The sequence below is a fragment of the Patagioenas fasciata genome, chromosome 8 (genome assembly GCF_037038585.1).
Source record: "Patagioenas fasciata isolate bPatFas1 chromosome 8, bPatFas1.hap1, whole genome shotgun sequence".
In the NCBI taxonomy this organism is placed as follows: Eukaryota; Metazoa; Chordata; class Aves; order Columbiformes; family Columbidae; genus Patagioenas; species Patagioenas fasciata.
This window is the reverse complement of record NC_092527.1, coordinates 13,122,121-13,147,694: the sequence shown is the minus strand read 5'-3', so window position 1 is coordinate 13,147,694 and position 25,574 is coordinate 13,122,121. Positions and strand designations below refer to the sequence as shown.

General features: G+C 36.2%; 1 protein-coding gene across 5 annotated transcripts in view; it reads left to right on the top strand.

Annotated features, from left to right (window-relative positions):
* The window catches only part of GRID1 (glutamate ionotropic receptor delta type subunit 1), a 518,675-nt gene that overhangs the window by 375,448 nt on the left and 117,653 nt on the right, over window positions 1-25,574 (top strand). For all 5 annotated transcript variants that reach the window (XM_065843450.2, XM_071811719.1, XM_071811720.1 and 2 more), the window contains one exon: window positions 18,434-18,487. In XM_065843450.2, the coding sequence (XP_065699522.1) occupies window positions 18,434-18,487 (54 nt within the window). The remainder of the gene's footprint in view (window positions 1-18,433; window positions 18,488-25,574) is intronic.

Here is a 25,574-nt window from a genome sequence, read left to right as displayed (position 1 = left end):
TTAAAGAAAACGATTTATCCTGTTCTCCCAAACACTGTCTGGGAGGAGGGGAAAGCAAAACAGAAAGAGGAAGAGCTACAGTGTGTGACAATGCGCCAGAAAACTCAGAATATCTTAATATGATATATCCTTATATATCCGTAATATGTCAGTTATATTTATCAGTATATATATCAGTTTGTTGCTTGAATATCACCACCATATAGACACAATGAGAGCATGTGAATATATGAATATTTGTGTGGTGGCTTTTGACCTTCTATGGCACCCAAACATGTTGAACAATTACAGTGTTAACAGCTTTAACAGCTGCATTGAAAACCATTCTTTTCCTGAGAAATCTAAGAATGCTTGAAAATTAGTGTAAAAACATAGGATGTATGAGGGAGAACAAAACAAGTATTACAGCTAGTTAGGAAATAATTAGACATGTTTAATTTTTCAAATAAAGGATTTTATTCTGGAAATAAACAATCTCAGCTGTTGTTGCTCTCACACGCCTCTTCTTCTATACTTCCTTTCCCTCTTGTTTTTTTAGTTCAGAGGTGGGAAAGTGATGCTAAAGCAAAATTTAGGAAAGAGATGTTTTTCCTATATGAAAGGAAATAGAAGAATGTGGAGGGTTTGCATTACACTTTCAACTGTTTATAGAATTTTGTAGATAAACAATATATTTGGAGAAAAATGTGAACTGTGCTTTGCTGCTTAGGATAAAACCATATTTATTTCAATTCTAATGCACACTGATACACACATTTGCAAAGTCGAGTGAGAAAAATAAATGTCAACCTTCCTGGTACTGTTTTTCTTTGGCAGTTTTTCATGGGTATCATGACAGAAGTTTTAGAAGAGACTTGAAGGATGATGAGATCTCGGTTTTACCTTTACAAAATATATGTGTGTCATATATTTAAATGCAAATGAGAAAATTCTACTGTGACAAAAGGAGAAAATTGTGTTGGTGATTTCTGTTTTGAAGAGGTCTTTGATGATTTATCATATTTACTGCAGTATATTGTTTCAGCTAATACCATACCTACTTAAAAAGGTATAAAGTCCTTTCAAATTTCTTTACAATGCTTGTGGTCAGCCTTGCATGAAAAGGCCATTTGTTCTTCCCGTATTAAAGCTTGTGCTTTCATGTAGTTCTGAGAATTTCCTATTACTGTAAATTAATTTCACTTCATTAAATGGTTAGGTCACAGGCAAAGGAATAATAGCAGTCAGAGGCACAGGAGATTACTAGTTTGAATAACCATAAATTGGCACTCACCCACTTTTTTTCTAATATCAGGAAGAAGCTTCTGGCTGTCAAAGCCATTTCATTAATCAAAAAAGCCTATGAATATGAACTTTAAAGTTAGACAAGATAAAATTATTATCTACATGAACAACATTTTAGAGTGTGGAACAATGGATTCTAGTCCCTATGGGAGACAATGACACAATGGTAAAAATGCAGTTTTCTGTGTTACTTTGCTGTTATTTCAGGTCATTTGTGATTATTCAAAGTCATCCACTCAGCGCTGGTACATTACGCATATATGTCTCAGTTTTGAAGAGATGACTCCAGAGCATGACCAGTTTGTTATTTAGATATTAATTTGTGCTCTTATGTAAATTATTATTTATTCTGCCAAGATATTCATTAAAGCCATCGCGGTACTTTTCTCCCAGAGGAAAAGATGATAAGGTCTAATGAAAATGTTTTAATGAAAACAGATAACTGGTGTTTATTTCGCATTCTTTCTTCTAATCCTGGATCAACACTTATTGAAAATGACTGAAGAGAGTCAGACTAATTTCAGTGGTTTTCTGATCAAAGCACTAATCTCTAAAGAAAGCTGAGGGGAGTCATTTATCCAGGATCCACCTCCCTTTATACTGAATAGTGAGAACTGAAGTAGCATAAAAGACCCTGAAAAGCATCCTCAGTGCAGGGGTTTCAGAAAAGGCTGTAAAACTACCCTTTGAGGAGCAAACTGGAAATGATATGGTCAGAGAGGCTACACACAGGGTGTTATAGTTGCAGAAATCTCTGAACAAATTAGCCAGGTCCCTGGAGCTGTTAGAGTTGTGGTGGATAGTGCTCCAGCGTTTTCTCTGAAACCTCGCACATGGCATAACACTGGCATGGAAGGACGTTCCCTCTGCTGTCTCTTAACCATCCCCACTGTCACCTCTCTATTTAACAAACAGGGTGAAAATTTCAATTATTGCTCTTTCTGCACCAAAGACAGCTCCTGATATTGAGTCTGTCTCCTCAGCTTGGAGGTTTATGTGGAACGGAGAACTCCAGAGTCATAGGCCTGGGTGGGAGAGAGAGGGAAGGTGTATTTCCACAGTGGGGACTCTGGAAACATTTTGGTGGTGGCAAAACATTGTCAGCTCTGTCAGAGAGTGCAGGTTGGGGAAAAGCTGACAGGGCATGCCTTGCTCTGAAAATATTGCGTAGTATTAACTGTGTGCCTTTGATACACCCAGATAGGAGTGGTGATGCTATGTTCTGAGTTTCTACTTGTACTCATGCTTGTCATTAGATTACTTTTTGTCAAGATTGATCAGTAGTTTATCATTGTTTCTTTCTTATCCATATTGTACATGATTCTATATCATGTAACTAAGGGTGGCATAATTACTCAGATAAAGGATAATTGTTCAAACATTTACATATGTAAATTCTAAAGGGGGATTTGTATGAGCCAAATTAGCCATACATTTTAAATCTTATTTATTTAAAAAAATACGATACCAAAAATTTACAACTATTTTGAGTTGCTGTCACTTTACTTGAAAAATTGAAGGAACTTTGATTTTTGCATCAGACAGATGTTTCTAACATCTTTCTTTCCAAGGCTCCTCATTTCTGTGGTAGTAGTTCAAACAGTGATAAAAACAAGACATCTCAGTTTATTTCAGTTATTACCGTAATTATTTTTCTGAGACAGGTTTTGAACCTTCCCTGGCAATAGAATGGAATAGTAAAGCTTAGGATTGTATATATGGTTTCCCAAGCTGCACAGGCATGTAACTGAACTGCAGGGCTTGAGAAGCAATCAATATATTGAGCAATTAATCATAAGTTATTAAATGAATGACAAAGTTCAAGTTTTGTAAATTAATTATGGTTGGTAGTCACAGAGAAGGACTGAGACCATTGTGAAGCCTGGGAAAGCTGTACAATATTCTAGTTGTTTTTAAATTACATGATAAAACTGTTTCAAATCCATCCTGGGGTTATGGTTTTTTTGGTTGTTCTTCATCCGGAACGGGTTGTAGTAATGGAATTTCAAATAAGAACAGTGTAAGAATGGCAGACAGTTGTTTTGGTTGATTTTTGTTGTGTTTGCTTGGTTTTGATTTTAGTGTTTTTTTTTGTTGTTGTTGTTGTTGTTGTTTTTCAAGAAAGTATATTTTTTCGATGAATTTATGGCACTTGGCTTGTATGGCAGCTGTTCTCTGTGACAGAGGGTATTTGGAGGGGTATGTGTGAACATATGCATAGCTTTTACACAAATAAGACTATGTATTTGTAGTTACTCTAAGTGAGATTTGAGAATTACAATGGCCATAAATTTCTGTTTACTGAAGTCAAGAAAGAAGTGTCCTCCTCATTTTGTAACTAGGTGGACAGATGGAGAAAAAAATATTTTTTTTTGGCTTTTGAAAGCTGGTAAAGACTTGTTTTGTGTGTTTATTTCTCACGGAATAATTTCAGGTGCTGCAGGGTTGCATACCTGGAGTGAGAGCTGATGAATCCTGTAATCGTCAAGTATAGAGGCAGAGCTCTCTGAGCAAGAAGGTTCAAGTGTGAGGAGAAAAGGTATTGGGGTATCCAAAACTGAGTAAAAATAGTTTCGGTTGGAAATTACAGTATTTTTGAATATACCTTATTAAGACTAATATGCCTGATCTAGCCAACACTCAAACAATGAGAGGTGTGGCTCAAAATGCAAGGATCTGTCTTTCTTTGTAAAAAGAGCAGGAAAATCAATGGTGTAGCGTGTTTGCACAGCTTCTGTAGACTCTTCAGTCCATCCAGGGAGGCAAGAGGAAAAAGGTGGTATAGAGAGAAGAGTTTTATATTTGTAGAGTTTTATCTACAGATGGGGGCAAATGAATCCATCTATCTCTGAATCTGGAGGAACTGTTATAGCTGGTGAGGGTTTCAGAATAAAGACTGGTTGGGTACTTGTAATTAATTTGGAAATAAATTTTCTCTGGAATAGGGAACATGGAGTAGCTAAGGGAGAGCAAAATAATGGCATAGGAGTGTGCTGCAGTCTTCTTCTCACTTGACTGATGGGTTTTCTGTCTCAGCTGTGCAGCACAGATAGGTGAGTAATGTCTTGTGCTTGTTGAAACGGGCTGGAAGAAGTCTGCTGACAAAGACAGCCAAGGCACAGCTTTTAGAGACAATTGCTGAATAGACTTAATGAAAAGAAACAAGAAACAATGGGAGGTGAGGGAGGTGATGTTTGAGCATGGCACATGGGCTGCTGTGAGAGGCAATTTGCACAGCGCTCAGCCATGTGGTATCTTGTCTGACACAGCTGCATGAAGTGGTGAAATGTGTTCTCAAAGACAAGGCCAGAGTAGATCTGGCAGGGAAAATGGCTTGTTGTCACTTGTCCCAGAAGTGTTGGCCTGAGTGGGAAAGGTGTCTTTCTCCCAGAAGCCAATAAGTGACGACAGAAAAATGTACGTGCTCAAACTTTTTCAAAAGGACCGCCCTCCTCTGTTTTCTTATTCCTAAAGCCACAGAAGGGAGTAAGTATACAACTTTTATGCAGAAGGGAAACAGACTGCGTGGCTTAATGTTTTATATTGTTTTCCTGATAGGTGTATAATTTGACCAATAAATCCTACTTAGATATAGCCAAACTTAAAAATCAAAACACACAAATAATTTTTGTTTGTTAGCGTAGCTACTAATACAGTCCTGCTCTTCTAGACAATGCAAGTCCTTGGAAAAGTTGCAACAGTGTTTTGCCTACTTGTATCAGTCTTAAATTTGTGACATTTTATGCAAGTATATATATGTGTGTATTTATCTGTCTAGACACACTTATATAATATGTAGTTAATTATTCTTGTACATCAAACTTGAGAAAATTTGCTCATTCTTTTCCAGGAATTTTATGATAAATCCTGAAATGTTTTTTTTCTGAGACCCCATCCGGTGTGATAGTAACACAACTCTATTTGAAATACTGTTTATGCTTGGAGCTGAATATTTTGAATGTTAATGCTGGCTTTAACCTGTGAGATTATAGACTCCAGTTTATTTTCCTCCAGTTTCCTTTTCCTGTTTTATGTGTCTGTCTCCAGACATCTGTGTGCATATTAATATTTGTAGGAGTGTATCTACACAACTATGTGTGCACATACAAGCACAGTGTATATCTACCCAGAAGAGAAGGGCAGGGTGATTCTGGGTTGTGGCCAGAAAATTTTGGCTGTGAGCTTCAGATTCACGAAGGAAAAATACTTCTGCTGCCTTTGGGCATTCAACTGAAAACAATCAAGCCACAGGCTTAGTAGCAGCTGCAGGCATGACACAGTAGGATATAATTTGTAAATGCAAATTTGCAGTGATATTCTCAGAAGTTAAAGTTTTGTTTGCAGTTTGAATGCTGTAATGGAGAAACCCGTAAAAGGCACTGATTTACGTTTATAGTCAAGAGTACACATCTTTAAAGTGCTCTTCAAGCAAAGATATCAAATGGGACAATGGTAAGAATGTATTACTGGTGAGGGCCTCTGGGACTCTGACAGTACCTCCAAGCGTGTGCTATCTTTTCCCTCTGTGACAAACTCTTTAGATGCTACTGAAGGCAAGAAAGAATCTAGATTTTTAAAGCAAGGATTACTGTTGAAGACCTCAAACAAGGGTCAGTGACTTGAGCTCTTTGTTCTGTCATGTGTTATGTGTAATAATTATAGTGCCCTTGGTCTCTCTGCTTTAATTTTCAGCTGCAAAAAGTCTGATACTACATCATTTTTAAGTGTTTTCTTCTCTGTTCTGTTGAAAACTCTTTTTATATCATCTTGGGGCTCACCAGTTTGGGACTGGTACCAGCCTGATTTGAACACCATGCATAGTAGAAGTTGTGAGGTTTTTTCCCCTCCCCAGAACTCTACCATGCCTATTTTCATCAATAAAATAGAGGCAAGGATTTTTTTGCTTATGTTTGATGTGTATTTGCTATAAATACAGTTCAATTTCTGACTATACTGTCATCATATTTATATTATTCTTCTTGCTGTTTTTTGCATCTTGCACTGCTCTCTCTGTTTGGATGTAGCTGATAGTATATCCTCACTAACATATCTTTATAGTCTCACAAACTACAAGTAGTTTTAGAGACTCTGAGCCCTATGTGTTCTTTCATACTTAAACTTCTCCTAGTAGTTCCAGACTTAGCCCCTCAAGGCCCACACTGAAAGTCTCATCTGAAAGAACCACCTAAGAAAGGTCCATTTTAATTAGAACACTTTTCAGTGGTTACGTTTACTGTTTCTTTTTCCCACAAGACTTTTTTTTCTGTCTTTTCGTCTTCCTTAGCTTCATCCTACTTTGTACTGTGCATCTATCTCACCTATGTTTAAATATTACTTTATCCAGCAGTAACCATACAATGACACCTGACCTAAGAGAAGAAAGATTTTTTTTTTAATTATTATTCTTCCTTATTTATTTTCTGTCTCAAGACCGTATTTCTTGTTCTAGCTTGCTGACCTCTTTCTTTTGTGCTCTCTGTTGACAAGGCCAGTCAATTTGTACCTCTTGTAAATCAACAGGTCCTGGGACTTGGCGAATCTCCAGTCTTAATTTTATTTCCACCGTCTAGTTTGTAGTCATTTCCTACCTTCCCTGTCCCTTCTTTTTTTTTTTTTTTCTTTAAATCATCTGTACATTGTCTTCATCATCCATAGGTCTCAGCCCTTCATCTTCCTCTGTACTTGTGAGGTTCATCTGTTTTCCTTTTTTCTTGTCTGTTTGCTCTGTGCAGAATTTCTGTTTCTCTGTGCAGCTATCTTGCTCTGTTACCAGCTTTTTCTCTTGCACCATTTGATCACTCCTCTGTTTTGTCTTTGTGGTCACACACTCCAACGCTGTTCACAGGTATTTACAACTCACATCATGTCAAATTAGTGTTTTCTCCTCTTTCCTGTGTGTTGTCTTCAAAAAATTTCTGAATTTCTCCCATGTCTCCAGAGGTATCTCTTGTCCTTAATTTTTCCATGATTTTAACCATTTAAGGATGTGTCTTTGTTCTGTTTTTTCAGCTATTAACATTTGTTGTCACATTGTTTTCAGCCTCTTATAAAACAGATGTAACCCTGATATAAAACTAGGGTCTATTCTGGTGTCATCTTCATTTCCTCCTCTCTTTATAATTACATTTAACTCCCACAAACTTCCCATTTTGATTCCTTCTGCTTATTGACTTTCCAAGACACTCTCTTTTAAAATTTTTCCCAATGTCAATTTTTGTTTGTTTCGGGGTGTTTTTTTGGGGGGTTTGCAGTTACTAATCAGCCATGGCTAGAGATACCTACAATATGCTCTCCTGTACGTGACCTTTGTCTTACTTAAAGTTCAGTGTGCCCAGATGGATCCTACAAATGGGAAACTCTGACCACACTACAGATTTTATGAACAAAACTATCATAAAGATTCGGTTTCTGTTTTCATCTTTCATAGATTTTCCCTCAAGGAGGAGAAATTTCATGCCACATTCCCTATTCCCTCTTGTGATGTTTCACAACATGTTACTTTTACTTTATCTTCAGAAAAAGAAATTAACGTTTGCTAGATGCTTTCATATACTAGTCTGAAATCTGAATCCCCTTTCATGGGATATACATTGAAGCAATTTTTGTTTCCTACTTATAGTTTGTCATGAACACAATTGTTAAATTAACATCTGCGTGCTCATCCTATAAACTATGTGTTCATTACATAATATTCAGGGAATGTTGTTTTTTTTTTTCCACCTCAGCTGATCATAAGAGGCTTAAAACATAGACTCATGGTCCTCTATAAAAATAATTCTGCATAAATGATATACCATACAGAGTACTTTATTTTTTTTTCTGGGGATGTGTAAGCTACTTTAATTAAATGTAATGGAAGTTTCCCTTGTGAACCGTTTCATACCTGCATGAATTGGATAATAAAAAGTGCTAAGGGTAGCATATCACAATCAAACATACACAGATTTTAAAATGAAAAACTTATTAGTTTCTCTTTTTATTTCTTTTGGTTTTGTATGGAAGCTCAGGTACATGGAAATTCTAACACAAATCTGTGTTTTGTATAAATTCTACCTTAGAAATGGGAAGAAAATTACAGTAGTTAAATCGCTAAAAATGATTCAGTTTCAAGAACAAAATCAGGGCATAATATGGAATGAATACTGGTTTCCCAGATGTCAGAAGATAAGTTGTTGCTCCAGACAATGTAGAAAGGTTCGTTTTGAAAACCTCATTTGTCTACAACTCTGCAAACACTATGTGAGCTTGTGTTAGTTAGATGAAGTGGAAATTCTTTCAAAGGATGAAATATGTGTTTTTAAATTAGTAACTGTTTCATACACTTCTGAATAACTACATGCAAACATTTAGGAAAAGTCTGTTTTCCAGTCAAATCTGCTCATGTCCCATTACTGTAATATATATCTTTAATATCATTCTTGCTGCCAAAGATTTGCCAGGTGATAAAGACCCTCAGTGATGAAATAACCACAGGGGCTCCGGTGCATCTCTGCAAGCTTTGGGGAAGTGTGGGTGCAAAACATGATTGGTTTTGACCCAAATGGTGAATGTTTGAACACCTACTTGGAAGAAAATCTGTGAATAAATGTATATTTATCTTTGTCCTCTTCTCACTAGTGGTGGCTTTTTTTGGTGTATTTGTACACTGTGCTAGGTGGCTGTTCCCTCTCCTTACTTTTGTTTAGCCTGTAAGGCTTTGCATAATGTCGTTATGGCTGTGGCCATACAAAGTTAGCCCTTCCATTACTACCGTTACTGCTCCCCAAGGGAGGCTAGACCAGCCTGAGTTATCACTTGGCAAGTACATGGAAGCCAGGTAGCCTCATGCAGTATAAAGAAAAGCAAATACTTTTTCCTTAGGGAGAGTCTTGTGGTTTGAGATGGTTAAGGTGATCTTTAAGGTGTTCTTTAGTGCTCACACAGCCTGGGGCACTGTTTGTGCATGTAAAATACACTATGACTGACAAGAGGGTCCTCAGACCTGTAGGGATTTTGCTTTATTTATGTATTTATTTTGCAATTTAAAATAAGACTGCTGTAGGTAGAAAAGGACAGCTTTGAAAGTGATTATGTTTGAGGCTGAGGCAAGGCTAGTGTCATCTTTCCTTTAAAATCAGGCAGGATCTTTAAGGAATTTAAGAGAAGAGATTGAATGTATGTGAACAGATGAAAAGATGAATAACGGACAGGGTAACCTTTGATGTGGATATACCGTTATAAGCTCCTACAGTTTAAAACCCCTTAACCAATGTAAAATAACAATCTTGCAATGTGATTGGCAACTTTGTGCCATAGGCAATGAATCAGTATTAAAACCATAAGTTCATGAAAATCAAAGTGACCTCTTCACCCTATGGCTGGTTCTTTCAGTTTAGAGTTTATGTGATACATGATTCTGGGAGCTTCAGCTATCATATTGTCAAGATAAAGGAGATTTCTTTTATAAGAAGAAATTAGGAATATAGAAGTTGTTTTCACTGTTTGGTGTTATGTGCATGTTAGAAAGCTAAGAACTTTGCATCTTTCTTTAATGATACACTTACCATACTTAAAAAAAAGATCAAACTTTAGAAAACTGTGCAAACTCTGTGAAGTTATATTGAACTTCCAGTGCAAGCTGAAGTTGGAGCTTAAGTGATGATTCCTGAGTGGAACTGAGAAAGCACAGTGCATGAAACTGGTGGTATATACTGAAATGTGTCATACCTTGACCAAGGAGTGGCTCCTTGTTATAAGAATAGAGAGCAATCATCAGTGCTGAACATAGGTTTGTTTACCCAGAGTCTGTACCTGAAAAGGCATTTGCAACCTTCATGCATAAGTCTAGTCAACCCCATGTAGGCATTCCAAACAAACAGAAAAACTGCTAAATAATTTCAGTGGTGATTTCTTCTCTTAAGTGGAGGCAGGAGGAGAACCTAAGCAAACCAACAAAAAAAAACCCCAAACTTCAAATGCTGGCCGGTTCTGTTGGATTTAATTTGTTTTCTGGAGTTTGGCTCTTCCAGGAGTGCAGCTTTTAACAAAGCATTACAAAATTGTCTCTAAAAAGCTTAGACTTTTTTTTATAGAATACAGATATACAGACCTGTTAGCTTCAAAAAGAAATTCAGTGTCTAATTGAGCAAAATTTAGTTGTTCTTTTCAATTAATTCATTGGGTCTTCAAAGGCAACTCAATGTGTGGCTTTGGTAAAATTTTAAGTACAAGATTTCTGTAAAGTTATGTTCTTTAGTAAACATTAGATTCATGTCTTTACAGAAATGTTACTTTCTGACAGCTGTGCAATTATCCAGTGTCACCACCATGCCACATAGTTAAATGGTCAACAGTTACCGTATTTATAAATAGTATGTGACATTTAAGCTTTGTAAAGTAAATTCTTCCTGAATGCTTTTGGAAGAGTTCCATATACAGTACTTCACTTTTATGCGTCATTCAGTGTAATATGCATTAAAACAAATGGCAACAGAGCTGGAATATAATAAGCATTACCTATAAAGCAGGAGTAAGATTAAACAGAAATCTCAAGGCATTGCATTGAAATAATTAAGGTTAAAACAATAAGCAATGTCACATGTATTACAGTAGTTACTCAAGAACATTACAGCTCTGTAACCAGAAGAAGTTGCAGTATATAGTTCATTTTCTCTCACTGTTCCCTATAAGTTTCTTAATCTCCAATGTTTCTCTTGATTAACATTTATCTTTTATGTAGGTTTCCTTCACTGTAGTTTTTTCTGATCACCTGTGACTTAAGTAATAGGCAACTATTGCAGTACAGACTTTAAAAAATGTTATTACTGTATTTCTTTTTTGTTTATTAGCAAATCATATTGTGCCAAATGTCATGTACACCTTCTGATTAGCACTTGTCAACTGTAGGGGTGTGTACTAAAAGCTGGTGAAGGTTTGGGTCATATTTACTCCTGTTTGCATGATATAGCATCTTAGCAAGTGAAAATGGAAATCAGTTGTGCATAGAATCAGAGAATTTGCTCTGGAATGTCTCTTCTTTTTCCCTGCCCCCCTCCCCCCTTTTTTTTTTTTTTTTTTTTTAATCATTTATTTGTTTTGTCTTGATTAGGTTGAGTTATTTAGCTTGTGAAGGAACTGAGACCGAGGTCAAGAAAGGACCATCTTGTATGATTTGGACAGAAACCATAAATATTACAGAGTTTGTTGGAACAAGAACACTGGATAGCTATCCCAGACTAATAATCAGACATCTGAGTAGGAGGGTATGGAGATCTATAATATATGACTGGTTTGGCCTATGTTTTGTGGGAGATTGAAGCTGAATAAGCCAGGTTTATAGGCTTATACTGCTGGAGGCAGTCTCATGATAGCCTTTCAATAATTACCCTTGCTTCATGAGTATCAATGAGGGAAGAACAGCTTTTCTTAGCAATACAGTTCTGCAGAAGAGTAATGAGGAAATATCAATCTTTGTGTGAGTAAGATTTTTTAGTAATATGTTTATAGAGTATAGACTAAGAATGAAGTATTACACACAATGAATAATCAAGAAATGTGGATGTTAAAAGCAAGTAATGCTTGTGGTTCGTTAACCACTTGCACAAAGCTCATATGTACTGAGATTCAGAACTGACAGCTTCTGTTCTAAGTGTAGGTAAATCATCTGTGTCATTGTCATGAGGCAGTGATCACTGAAAGTCGGGGACTTAATGAGCCTGCTAAGTGTTTTTTAAAAAGTGTGCATGTACACATTTCTAGGTAGATATTCAGGAAAAAAGGAAGAATATAGAATTTCTGGCAAGGCCTTTTTTCTTAAAAGTACAAATTCTTCATGGAGAATGATGTTCAGTAAGAAAGGGTCACGTTCAATGGATTTTCTGATCTGGAAAAGTATGTCATAGAACCTCTTTAAGTTCGCATTTTACCATTTAGAGAAAAAATTTCGTAGTTCACTTTGAAATGACATTGAGAAATTTTAATTAACTTGTAATAGATGAGAAATGTAAACTCACAGTCCTGATTCAGTTTACTGAAACTGTGTTTTTTGTCTTCAAGATTCTTAGTCCAAAATGTCTTAGTTTTGTGACTTTTCTTCTAGAATTGGATTGTTGTGCTGTGGCCTGGAAAATTTCATTTTGATCCCCGTACTAATGGTGTCATTAGCAATTAAGCTCTAGAAACAATATCAGTTTGGAGTATTCCTTAGTACACTATAAGTATTATAAGAAGTTTAAAAAAAAATATTTTTATATATACTTTATTGTGGCTAGTAATGCTTATTTTATTTATTTATTTTTAATTTATTAATTGTTGTAAGATTTCTGTTCCTCTTAGCCAAGAGATGTTTATTTAAAATGCAAGATAAAGAAAGGTTCTAATGAAAAACAAGAGACTCAGTAACTGCTACAGAGGAATTGTTTTTCTGTGAAGTTCTATTACCTATGCAAGCCACTTCTGGACATAAACTGCACTATTTTAATTGAAGAAATTTCTAAATATAACTTGGGTGTCTAGGGGATATAGACTGAACACATCTGCTCTACCATAATTGACTTTTTCTTACCTCCTGTATTAACTTATTTGTATCCAAGACATACATAAATCATCTCAGATAAACAGGTGCACTTTGATACTATCCAATTAACTACTGTCAGATGCACTGCATTGGAAAGTTGCTCTGTATCTCCTCCTTGGGATCTGAACTGGTTCCCTGATTCCTAAGATGTCTTTCTGGACACTTAAATCAAGAACAAAGCCACTTTTAAAAACATGAGTTCATATCCTGCCTTGAAAGGTGCCAGCTGGAACTGGGTTTGACTCAGGCTTACAAAATTCTATAGAAGATAGTGGCTTTATTTTTATTTTTTTTTCCTATTACTTTTTTACAATGATAGATTTCAAAATGGTTCTGAAGAATTTTTCTGATTTTTATGGTGGGAAGAAAAAAAAACAGTAGTACAATAATTTCTGCAAGGATGTGAAGGGAAAAAAAAAAAGCTTCTTTTGGAAGCAAGGTCACTGGCTACAACCTTGCTTGGGTTAATAAGAGCTGGAGACAGGTTTCTTTTGAAACCTGTCCAGTGGAAAATGTAAAGTGAGCAGGTAACAAATTGTAAGGCCTGAGAGTTATCCCTTATGAAAGATTTGCAAAAAGCTGAGATTTAGACCTGATTACTTCCCCAACTACTTCTTTACTTTTACCTTCCTTGTGAATTATAATAATTAAATAAGTAAGAAAAAAAAAAAAAGAGGTTTATCTGTCATTGTCATGCTGGTTGCTTTAGAAATATAAAGGGAAGGATGACAAATGAACTCAGAAGAACGAGAGATTTTTGTTATTTACCTGTGATTAAGCTGTATCTATTTTTCTTTCACTTATTTCATAGTAGTAAAGCTGACCTTGAGTACTTCCTAACCTCATCTCCCACCATCCCAGTCTCTAAAAAGAACTGGGGTGTCCTGCAGGCACCTGCAGTCACACACTGGCTAGCTTGTTCTGTGCTTGGTTTTCTGCTGTAAGCATCCGAGGGGCTGGCAGGGCTCTGCAGTGGGGCTGCAAGCTGGAAGGCAGCTGCATAGGAGGAGTTTGTAACGGAGCCTGGTTCCCAGAGCTGTGGATCTGTCTGTCAGTGCCTCCATGGAGCCCTCACTGTGTTGCAGATGTACCTGCTCTTCCCTTTTTTTTTTTTTTTTTTTGGAATACTATGATGCTCTTTATCCTCACCATTAAGGAAAAGGATGTGCAAGTAATATACTTTACTACTTTGATATCCATTCCAGCAAAACACTCTGGTGGTTCTTTTATATCATGGATTTCAGGGTATCAGCCCTTGTTTCTGAAAATGTAGACACAACAGGACCATCTGTGTTTGCCATCTGCAAGGCATTTCCTTATGGGATCCCGGGGTTGGTTACAAGGCTTCCAGACATTCCTCCTGCCTGTCCCCCTGGGTACGCAGCATACAACAGGTTTTTAACTATAATGTAGATGTATGTAAGCCTAAACTCTTCACCACATCCTGCTGGTGCTGAACCACAATTTACCTGTGCCTGTTTGAACATCCATGAGCATCTCCCTAAGTTGTGTGGCCGCTCATGCCTATATTCCTTTCTCCACATCCTGCTTGCGGCTGTTAATGCCAAGGGACTGACACTGGCAAGAGTGTTGTTGGGAAGACTGTTCCTTATTACTATCCACCCATTAAACCCTTGGAAATATTTTTGTTTTTCAATTTTTTGAGAAGGTCAGGAAAGGATTGTTTCTGCTCTTTTTTTAAATTTTTTTTTTTCTTTCCCTGCAGAATTACTTTATTTCTGAACATAGCAGTATTTATTGCCTACTTCCCTAACTTCTTTTAATCCTGCAATTGCCATTAGATAAAATAATGAACCGAGTTACTTATTCATAAAGGCAACCTAAATATTTGTACTCCGCTGTATTCCCATAAAATAATGTTGTCATGGATTATTGGCAGTAAATTATTTTGAGTTATACACTTAAAAGTAAACAAAACCCTATGCATGAAAATATCTTTGATCATTTTTCTTGAAGCATCCTATTCTTTTATTTTATCATTGTTGGTATGAAGTTGGAAATCTTAATGCTTGTATTTTGATTTTCAGTGTCTCCCTATTTCATTTTTATTGACAATACTTTCTACTGAGAAATTATAAACAGTTTTCTACATTCATTGTTCCTCTTCCCCTCTTCCTAGTCTGGCATGATTCTGACAATATCATTTATATGTTGTCATTAGTAGTGGACCACTGAGTGAATTATAATTCCCTTGTTTGGGTTCTGCATTTTAACATTTGGCTATTGAAATGTGGTTGAGGAGGAAGAAGGACAGTCTCAAAAATCCCTCTTTTTTTTTCCAGATTTGTAGAAGGTATTTTTTAGTTTAAGAGAAAATAAAGGAAAGATGGATGTTCTTCAATTTCCAGTGCATTGTTGATCTCAAAAGCAGATTTTCTATTTGATAGAAATATTGTGAGGTATTGCTCCCAAGTGTCAACTAGACCCTATGTACATGTAAAGTATATAAAGAACTAGGATATTTTGCATCTATATTAATAATTTTTTTCATGAAAAACCCCATAACACATTTCAGCACATGAATCCTGCCCCAAAGATGACAGAGTTTTTCCTCAGCCACAGTCATCACACGAATTCCTAACCTACTTTCTTTAATATAGAATTCATTTATGAAATAGGCTGTAATAAATCCTTCAGGATGTTTCTTACATGATTTTTTTTCTTTTTGAACGGATGGAGGCACAAGCTTTAACAAATAGCAAGATCTTGAACAGCTTGAATAATTAAAAACTAATTAAAATGTGTGACTATAATCTCCCAAGTGCTTATACTTTTTCCTCTTTAAAGAAGAAAAAAATCCATAAGTTACAAATATGTAGTTTCTTTCTTATTCCGAAAATTCTGAATAAATTTCCTTATGATATCGTAGCAATGTAATAAGACCTAGTTCTTCACACTGCTTAATTTCCATGAGCCTCCAGAGATACACCTCCAATAGACCAGTGCTATCAGAAGGTTGAAACCTTTCAGATGTGTTTTTCAATAGTTCATTTTAGGATTCTTTAGGACAGCAAGTCTGTAAATATGGTGCAAAATCTGAAGCACAAAATGCAAGAAATTTCTGCTTCTTCTCAGCATGCCTGGGTTTAGAACGATGCTTCATGCTGTGTGTTACAGCTCTAAACAGCAGACATTAATAGATATTTAAGCTTACCTACTTACAGTTATGTTTCTAAATACATTTCCAGCTTTTAGAGTGCAGAGTCATCGACTTCTGTAGGAAGTACTGGATGGTCTAGCACTCTGATGACTAAAGATAAACTCTTAGCAACCTAAATTTAGGCATCTTATTTTAAAAACTTTGGCCCAGATACGAGAACCCACAAGAATCAGTTACAATAATTCATGTCAAATTCCCTGGCTCTTGCAGCTCCCTAGACTTAACATTTATTCATACAAATTGCTCACTGTAGTGGATAAATCACAAAATGTAGCCAATGCAATAACTCTGCACCTGAGCATTACTTAATTCTGCTTTGCTAATGTTGGCAGCACTTTGCTTTTCCTCTATATGTTACAGCACCTGGCTGTTTTGGCTTTGTCTGAATATGTCAGAGGGGTGAATAAGTTGAAAATCTACAAGTTTTTGCCCTCCCTTTCATTACTGCTAGCTTTCCTAATAGCTGCAGTTCCTCAATTAACTGGTCAGTTTAGTGTTCCTGCCAGCTTAAAGGAAACACAAGGGAGACAGTTATCAAGGGAGACAATTTTTCACTGCATGCTTAGGAGAGGATTATCTTGTCAGAAGTTCTGTCTCCAGTGGTTCTCATCTGCTTTGGCACCAGGGGCAGTTAATTTCCCATAATGCTGCTGCTGCTGATGATGAGAAATACTGTGCCCTGTCTCTGTTGATTTTTCTCTTTTGACTTCTTCGTAGTTTCTCTTTTGGGTTTTTTGTCTCTTTAAAGGAGTATTTCACCTTGTGGACATGAGAAATAGGTTGAGGTATGTGTGGTCCCCACGGTTTTCTTTTAGGTTTGTGAAGACTGCACAAATGAGTACAATTTTAAAACAAATAATTATTATTATTTTTTTTTCAATATAAACTAAGTCGTTTTAAAAATGTTGGTGTTGGCGGCTTATCCAGTCTTCGTTTTGTTGGGGTTTTTTTTGTTTTTTTTTGCTAGGATCAGGTAACAGTACTCCATTTGCCTATATTAAGGATGGATACCTTGTCATTTCACTGCAACCTAAGTCGTGGGCGTTTATTCTAAGCGAGTCATCTATAGTCAGTGTCATGAGAGAAGATGATTCATCCCATCTGACGCTAAATATCTGAAAGGCTTATTATGCAAATGTGTTGCGGAGGGGAAGGTGGTTGATGATGTTCCTGCTCAGCCCAGTGCCTCAGTCTACAGAGCCTCGGTGTACAGGTGCAATTGTTTTTGAGGCCACACACAATGAACAGGGTGCAGAAATTTTCCAGGTTAAAAAGCAGTAACTGGAAGTATTATGTTAATCTGTATTTGTTTTTTTTTAAACCAGGTTCATTTTAGTCATTCATAGGGCCATTTATAACACAGAGATAAGAATATCTGTTCAATGAATGAGGTCATATTGGCACAGAAGAAAAAAATGACTGAAAGCAGAGACATTGAAAACTTTGTGTAATGAGCTGCCTCCTGAAATACATGTGAGCACTGGGACTGTCCTGTTTTATTAGGTGAGATGAATCCACAACAGTTGTTTAACCATGTGTTGAGTAAGACATTAGCAATATCATTATCACTGTAGTGTACACCTCTTGATGCTTTATTGCTTTATTAGACTATATAGAATCTTCGAGTGAGCTTATCTATGTCAAACAAGGGGGGCAGTTAGAAACCTCTATGTATATTGCCCAGTCCTTCCACTGAAGTCTTCAGTACTAGTAGTGCGGTTTGTGCCAGCAGCCTTCCCTAATTTTAGCATCTTAGTGAATCTTGAGGATTATATGTGTACAGAAGCTGTCCAGTGAGATAGGCCATTTCTTACAATATGTAGTGATTATACAAGTCCACACCAGGAAGCCAGAAAAGTGTTCATGCAAATCATAACTTTCTCTTGGGTCTTATATAAATATGGAGAAAGGATGACTCATATGAACTTCAGTGTGGTGTTTTTCATTAAACAGGTTAGCCAGCAGTTAAACTATCAGAGGTGTAATGAGGCAGAGACATTATATTTTGGGAGGCATATTGACAGGAAACCCAGACTACTTGGATGCATTAGATATATGATACAGAGTTAAATGTCATGAACTGCATGTTCTGTGTGCAGTTGTTCATCATAGGATACCTTATCATGCTGATGTACCGTCCTGCACCAATATGCTTTTGTGGTACATGTACAGAAAATCTTCAGGGTACAGGGTACTTTAAATACTGAAGTCAGAAAAGTGTGACTACCACCAATAAGATACCATTCCATGAAGCAGCTGTGGAAGAGATAAAAAGAACTATACTGAAACAATGTCAATAGCAATGAAAACAATCAAAATGAGCATTATAGTACCTTTTTATGCAAGTTCTGTCTGGAATATGTTTCACATGTTTTATTTATTTTTATTATTGTATTTCTTTTTATTTTTTGTAGGCTGTGGAAACCAACCTTGCATCAAAGGATAGTCACTGGGTCTATGTAAATGAGGTAAGAAAGTCAAAAGAGACAACAGAGCTTTTTATATTCACACATCACCACCTTTTTTTGTATATCATTTGACACATCAAACTGAATATACACTTAGCATATTTACATTTTGAATGGTACAAGATACAAACTCCATGGTGTCATTGCTTGCCTGTCTCAGTTGAATTGGCATAGGTTGAATACCAAAGGTCAAAATAAAGCTTTCAGTATACCTTGCAGCAGCTGGGAGACTTTATTTTTACCTTCATGCTGACCCTATTTCATTGGCTATTTAGAAAACAGAGAATATCTCAAAAGAAACCTCAGATATATGCATCTGTACCTGCCAGAATCTTACCCTTTTCTGCTGTGAAAACCCACGCTCAGATAGCAGGAGAGAAAAGAGTGCTGAGACCAGTTGCAGACTTAGCTTGTGCAAATATGCATTTACATGGCACACAGGTTTTCTCTGGTGCAGAATTATGTTACCGTTTTGGCCAAGTTCCAGAATAGCAGAGATTTAAATGTGATATTTTCTCTCTGCAGCAAATGATATCCTGTCCTGGCACTACGATTATTTATTTTACCTTAGTACCATGGTGCCCTAATGGGAATCAGTGGAGGCTCATATTTAAAAAGCAATAGAAAGCTTGAAAAATTGTACCGCATATAATAATTTATAAATCACTGATTATTCAGGATAAATGACACTATTGAATATATTTCTGGTTTTAATTAAGATTCCTTAAAAGATAGTAAAATATCTAAGTTAAAAAAAAACGTGCTTACTGTTTTATTTTTACATTATAAATGCATAGCCTCTAATTTAATAACCAATCCCTTTGTTAATTTCTCATTTATTTCTTTGCACCTAGCTGATAATTTTGGATAGGCTACTTTTAATAGTAGCTATAAATTGTATTGTGTGGCATTAGAAAGGCTCTGTATTTAAATAGGGGCTAGGGAAAGTGTGTGAAATCTCTGCTTATAAAGACTTTCTAAATTCTTTCTAGTCCTTGTCACATTTAAGTGCCTCCTGATTTGCCAGCTGCAGTAATGGCCCACTACAAAATATCAGCCAGATGCCCAGGGAATCAGTGTTTATATTCACATAAAGATAATACAGTGGAGATTTCCTTAAACATTTATAGAGAGGGAGTGTTTGTGAATTTGTTATTGCTGCTGTTACCATTCAGGTGTTAAAACTCACGTCATGAAGCCTGAATCTGTAACATCACAAATAAACCTTCAGCACGCAAACACATCACACGGGGTGTCAATTCTGTTTTTATTTTCTGATCTTTTATTTTTTCTCTTTTATGGTTAGACACTGGGTTGGGAAGCTATGCTACAAAAATATAAATCTAAAGTATAACTTTTTAGTGATAAATACATACTTATAAATATCTCAAAATGCTATTAAATTCAAACAGACAATTACAGAAACTTTTCAAATTAATGAAATTTTGATGAACACTTTGCAGGTGAAGAGAGGAGGAAATGTCTTGATTATCCTTTTTTAACAGCAGGTCTTTGTGTGCTTAAAACTACTGTGAAAAGAAGATACGTTAAGCATGCACATGGATGTATGTGTAGAAAGATAGAAGTTCCTTAGGGCTTGCTTTTCAGTTAATAGTGTGCGTACCCCCATGCTAGCAAGAGAACATATTGATTATGATTTCCTTGTGTATATTTACATTTGGTAACAGTGAGAACTGCATGGGTACTTGATGGAAAATGTTATTCCTTGACTGGATGTTCATTGGTGCTGTGATTTGCAGAATACAATTAATTTTTAATTCCTAACAGTCAAATCAGCTCTTTTTTTGTGTAGTTCCACATGAGTAGCAAGAGAGATGTAGTCCATTCTGTAAGTGGACCAAATACTTAGCCAGTCCTTTTTCTCCCAGAGAGACGGAGGATCCTACACTTTTCTGTTCACCTTGTGGTCTCTGTGATCTAATGATCCATTCTGCAAGGAAAGAGAGTACAGCGCTAACTGGCCTGAAGGGGGAGCAGTCAGAAAATAACACAGTGACAGTTATTTTCATTGGCATTCTTTGAATGAAGAGTGTTGGATTTTAAACAGGTTCTTTAGGTCTTGCTCACTTCAGGGAAACATTTAAGGGCCTGGTACAGGTTAGACTACTGTGGTCCGCTGATCTTGAGCACCTTTTCACGATCTGTCCTGTGTCCCACCTCTTGTTAAGCCAAGGAGGATCTGAACCTTGGACTTATCTTGCTATAATAAGAATGACTGTAGAGCGCGATATTATTGTCTTACTGGAATTTAACCTATTTTACTCTCTCTGTATTGACAGTCCAATAAACATTTGGGTTGTTTTGTTTTGTTTCGTTTTTCCTTCTGCTTCTGTCCCATACCGCAGGATAGGAGCTAAGTTTTGGAGTTTGAACAGATTTTGTCACTTTAATTTTGTTAGGCAAGCAACACCACCAAGCTTGTGATGAGCTAACTAAAACTGTATGGTTGTTAACCCTACTACACAGCAAATGAACAAATATGGAATATAAGAGTTGATCTTAAAGTACAGAGCTATACTGTCTCTCAAGATCCTGCATTTGCTTGCTTCCAGTAACCCAAGTCTCTGTGTTAAGGTGTCTGGTCAGTTTGAATGCTATTTGTAGAATAAAAGCACTCAGCTGTCTGGTCAGTTTGAATGCTATTTGTAGAATAAAAGCACTCAGCCATCTTTAGGAAAAGGCTAGTGAATTGGGAGGTGGATTCACTGTATGGGGTTGGAAGACTTTCAGAATAAGAGAATACACAGGGATAGGTCTTTGCAGGCAATCATGCCCTCGTATGTCCTGTTTGAAGCCAAGACCACCAAACCTTACTGTTTTAAAAATATACATTTGTAAGTACATCTACTTTTCTCACTTCAGACATTTTATGTTTCAAACTTGCAGAGCTGTCAAAAGTAGTGAAGGTTGAGGGGAAAAAAAGAAATGGACTTCTAACCACCCTTCCCCTTTTAGATGTATATTTCATTATCTTCACTTTTATTCATCTGGATATACTACATCATTCCTTGCATTCGTTTAGGTAACTCTTCTATCTGAATTCTACATGACAAGTAGATTTTTAAAAGCTAGAATATATATGATTTCTGTATAAATCTTTGCAACAGCAAACAGCTCTTCAGAACAATGACTGGTCCATGCTTAGCTTTGTCTCTGGAATAGTCCAAAACAATTTATTACCATAGACTGTGTTGGGAGTTGCCAACAACTAGCAATTTTGAACCTGAAGAAGAGCTATTAGAACATATACGGTATTTTGCTTTTATCTTTGCTGTTTATGCCTTCAAGTGTTGATGAAATGACCTACCAGCTTTGATAGATGTGTGCTAGTTCTTATGTCATGACTGGCACAGTTGTATATGTTCTCCCCATCCCTCACTTTTGGGTGCTTTTGTCCTGTCTTTTTTTTTTTTCCTCGTTTTTCTTCCTTATTTTTATTTTTGTCTTACATTTCCATGTCTTTGGTGCCTGACATCAAGGATCTCTGACATTTTTCATTCTCCCCTTCTCTTTTTCTGCCTGCTCAGAGAAAATGCTGTGCATTGCCCAGGGCAAATGTCTGTGAGAGAGGCACAAGAGCAATACTTGAAACTGAATTTGTATGTAGTTGTACTAGGAGCAATGCTCTAGGAGTCTGTGTCTGCTTTTTTTGTTAGCAGCAGCAGTATGTCTGGGAGTATAAATAGCACTAGAAGCTATGTTTTCCTTTTTCTGGGACATTTCATGGTTTTGAAATTTTCTCCATTTAAGGAAGGAGAAAAAGATTTTTAAAAAATTTCTGTAAAACTGGAATTTGGACAAAAAATGTTCAAATTAAGCACAGTATTTTATTCATTCATGTCAATGTACTTAATTCTATTTCCAAGTTTCTAAACATTCAGTCTTCTTACATTTAAATCAGTAAAGTACACAAAGCAGTCAACTACTCTTCATGGAAAGGGAATGGGTACTGAATTTGACTGATAACTCAAAAGCGTTGTTTCACCATTATCAAATCTTTCCTTTAATTTATTTTTTCAACAAACTGTCATCACTTTTCAGAAGTTTAACTGGAGGTTGTAGGACATGGTAAGACAAAGCACAAGGTTACTGGTTGAGATAGGAGATAATTTTTTGTGAAGGACAGGTAGGGGTGAAGAGAGGACAATGTCGTGTTGCATGTTCAAACCGTACATACTTGCTCTGAAGTTAAGGAGGGGTGAGGTTCAAACTTGGTGACTAGTGGCATAGAAATACACTGAGGAAGACTTTTTGAAAGTGCATTTTTGACAAAAATACCCCAAAGACAGGAATTTGAAATAATGGATGATTTTAATTTCCCTGGCATTTGAAAATGTCTTCAAAATTTCCTGTGATTGACAATGTTATTCCTACATATTTAAAAAGTTCAGACAGGTGTCAGTTAAGATTTCATTATGGCTAAGGAAGAACGGGCTAAGGAAGTTGGAAGATAATTGGTGTGAAATTGATCGTGAGATGTTGGCATGCACTATTTGAAGAAGAGGAAGAAGTGAGAAAAGAAGAACAGGGATAATGGACATCAGCAAAAAGAATGTGCAGCTTCACAAGTTTAGGGAACTTGTAGTGCTTTTGGAAAGATAATATGATGAGTAAAGGATGGCAAAAGAACTGTGGAGTTCTGTGAAGATGAAAGTGTGATAAGATATCATTATGGTTCCAATTGGTTATCTGTGAAGATCTTGAAATCAGAGAGGAATTCTAAAGGAAAAGTGGTGAAAAAAGGGTTCAGGAGTAGTATAAAGGAGTAACCAAGTAAATTATTATAAAACAAGGCTAAGGTGCAAAATGACTCATACCAGTGGTCATAAATAGCAACAATAGAAGTTTAGGCATAGCAGAAGATGAAGAGTAAGGTGATTACTTAATGGAGAAAGGAAATTTTAAGATTTTTACTGACTTACTTGGTGCTGGCTTTATAAAAACTGTTAATTTTAACCAGACTGTTAAAAACATTGTAATAGTTCCAGTTTATTTAGATAAATCTAAGGTATTCCATCAAATGAGATTCAATATAGAGAGTATTTTGCATGTGACTACAAAATGACATATAGCTGGTGATCATCTGCAGCAGCAACTTAGAATCCTTCTGGTTAACGAATAGAATATTAATCAATATTGTTGTGATCTTGCAAAACAAGCAAACCTAGTCCTCAGATATATTACTGGAACCATCCTTTGTAAGATAAGGGAGGCAATTATTTTGCTCTACTTGACATCAGTTTGTCCTTGTTGTAGCAGTATTGCAAGTTTTGGGCAAGGCACTTTAAAAAAAACCAAGAACGCACAGAACAGTTTTGAAAATCCAGAGCAGAGCACCTAGCATGATGAAAGCTCAGTAAAATAAGACCCATGAGGAAAGGTGAAAAGAATTAGCTTTGTCTCCTATGAAACTCAGCAGACAGAGCAAAGGTATAGCAGAAGAACAGATATAATTAAAAGAAGAAAATAATCACGTGTTCACTCTAGAAAGATAAAGGAAATGCAATTTAATCTTCTGCAGTAGAAATTGCATTGAGTATTGGGAAATAGTTAATGATCTAAATATGATAATAATGAACAGGAACAACTTCCTTGGTTACTTTCGTCCATCTCGCCATCTCTCTGTCTTCAGACCTGGTTCTGCTGTTGTTTTTTTATTCTTCATTTTTCCTACTCACATTATGCAAGTCTCTTAAATATCTTCAGATCTCAGTTTGGAAAGACAAACACAACTGTGTTATGAACACCACTGAGAATTTTCTGATCTGCACCTTCTGTTCTAGGTCTTTCCACATATCTTTTTTTTTACTAGGGCTATGGCAATGGCACTTTGTAAAAATAGTCACTGCATATACTTCTCATTGAATCACTTAATACTTTTGCTGACAAACATGGAATTTCTGGGAACTGTGACTCTTATTTGATTTCCAATCAGCGTAGAACTCCATCCTTCTCTGTCTGCTACTGGGCAAGCTAAAGTGATTGTGTTTGACTAAATACTGTCAGCCAAATCCACACTTGCGGTAGCCTCTGCGGTTTGACTTAGCCAGGGATGAACCTAGCGTCATATTTCTTGATATCAATAATTTGAAATGAAGTAGTATCTTGGAACTGCATGTAGTTTTGATAAAAACATGCCTAGTAATGAATTGCTGTCACTTTCAGTGATTTAAAAATAGGTTTAATTACAATGTGTAAAAATTAAGTCTGAAAACTAAAGATTAGAGCTTCTACTTGATTAGAGTTTTCATCTGTTGCTTTTCCATTGAATTGATTCTCATTGATTCAGATTAACGTGCATCAGATCAGATATAAAGGGATATTAACACAAGATGACTTCTTATTACCCTGAATTTTCAGTCTTAGAAATACCACATGCTGTACCATATGGAATAAAAAATCCTGAGATTCAAATAATATTGACTTCTAAATTCTCAAGATGGAACCATGGGAATAGTGGGGAGAACTAGTGGAAATTTCATTACATTAGTTCCTTACTGTCTAAATTATCAGGTACTCTCTAGGAAAGGAAAGTACTATGGGGGAGAAAAGTACCAACTTGTGGATATTTGCTGTGGCAGGACACTTAAATAAAGAAGGAGTTCTTTCTAACAAAACAATACATTATTTTTCAAAATAACAGTGTCATGCATTCTTTCATTGCATTTTTCTATGAACTGCAGTACAGTTTTCAGAATTAAGCTTTGTAAAGGCAGGAGGAATCATATCCTTGAGTGTTCTGGTAGATCTACTAGCACAGTTTCCAGTGTATGTGTGTGCCTACTTGGAACCGCAAAGAGGGTGCCTGTATTTCTTCATTGCATGATTCAACATATGGTTTAATGCTATGCAGGATACCTGGGCTCTAAGGTGCTATTTTCTTTATCATTAAGAAAAGCTTGTGCTGTTATTAATAGTTATTCTGTTTAAAAACAGATGGAAAAATCAACCATATAACCTCTTCTACAACACTGCAGGGTGGATAGTAGAAAGGTAACTTGTATTTGTAGTGGCTCTTGCCAAAATCGAAGGTGCTTTTTTTATTGATAGAATGTAGTAAGCCAGT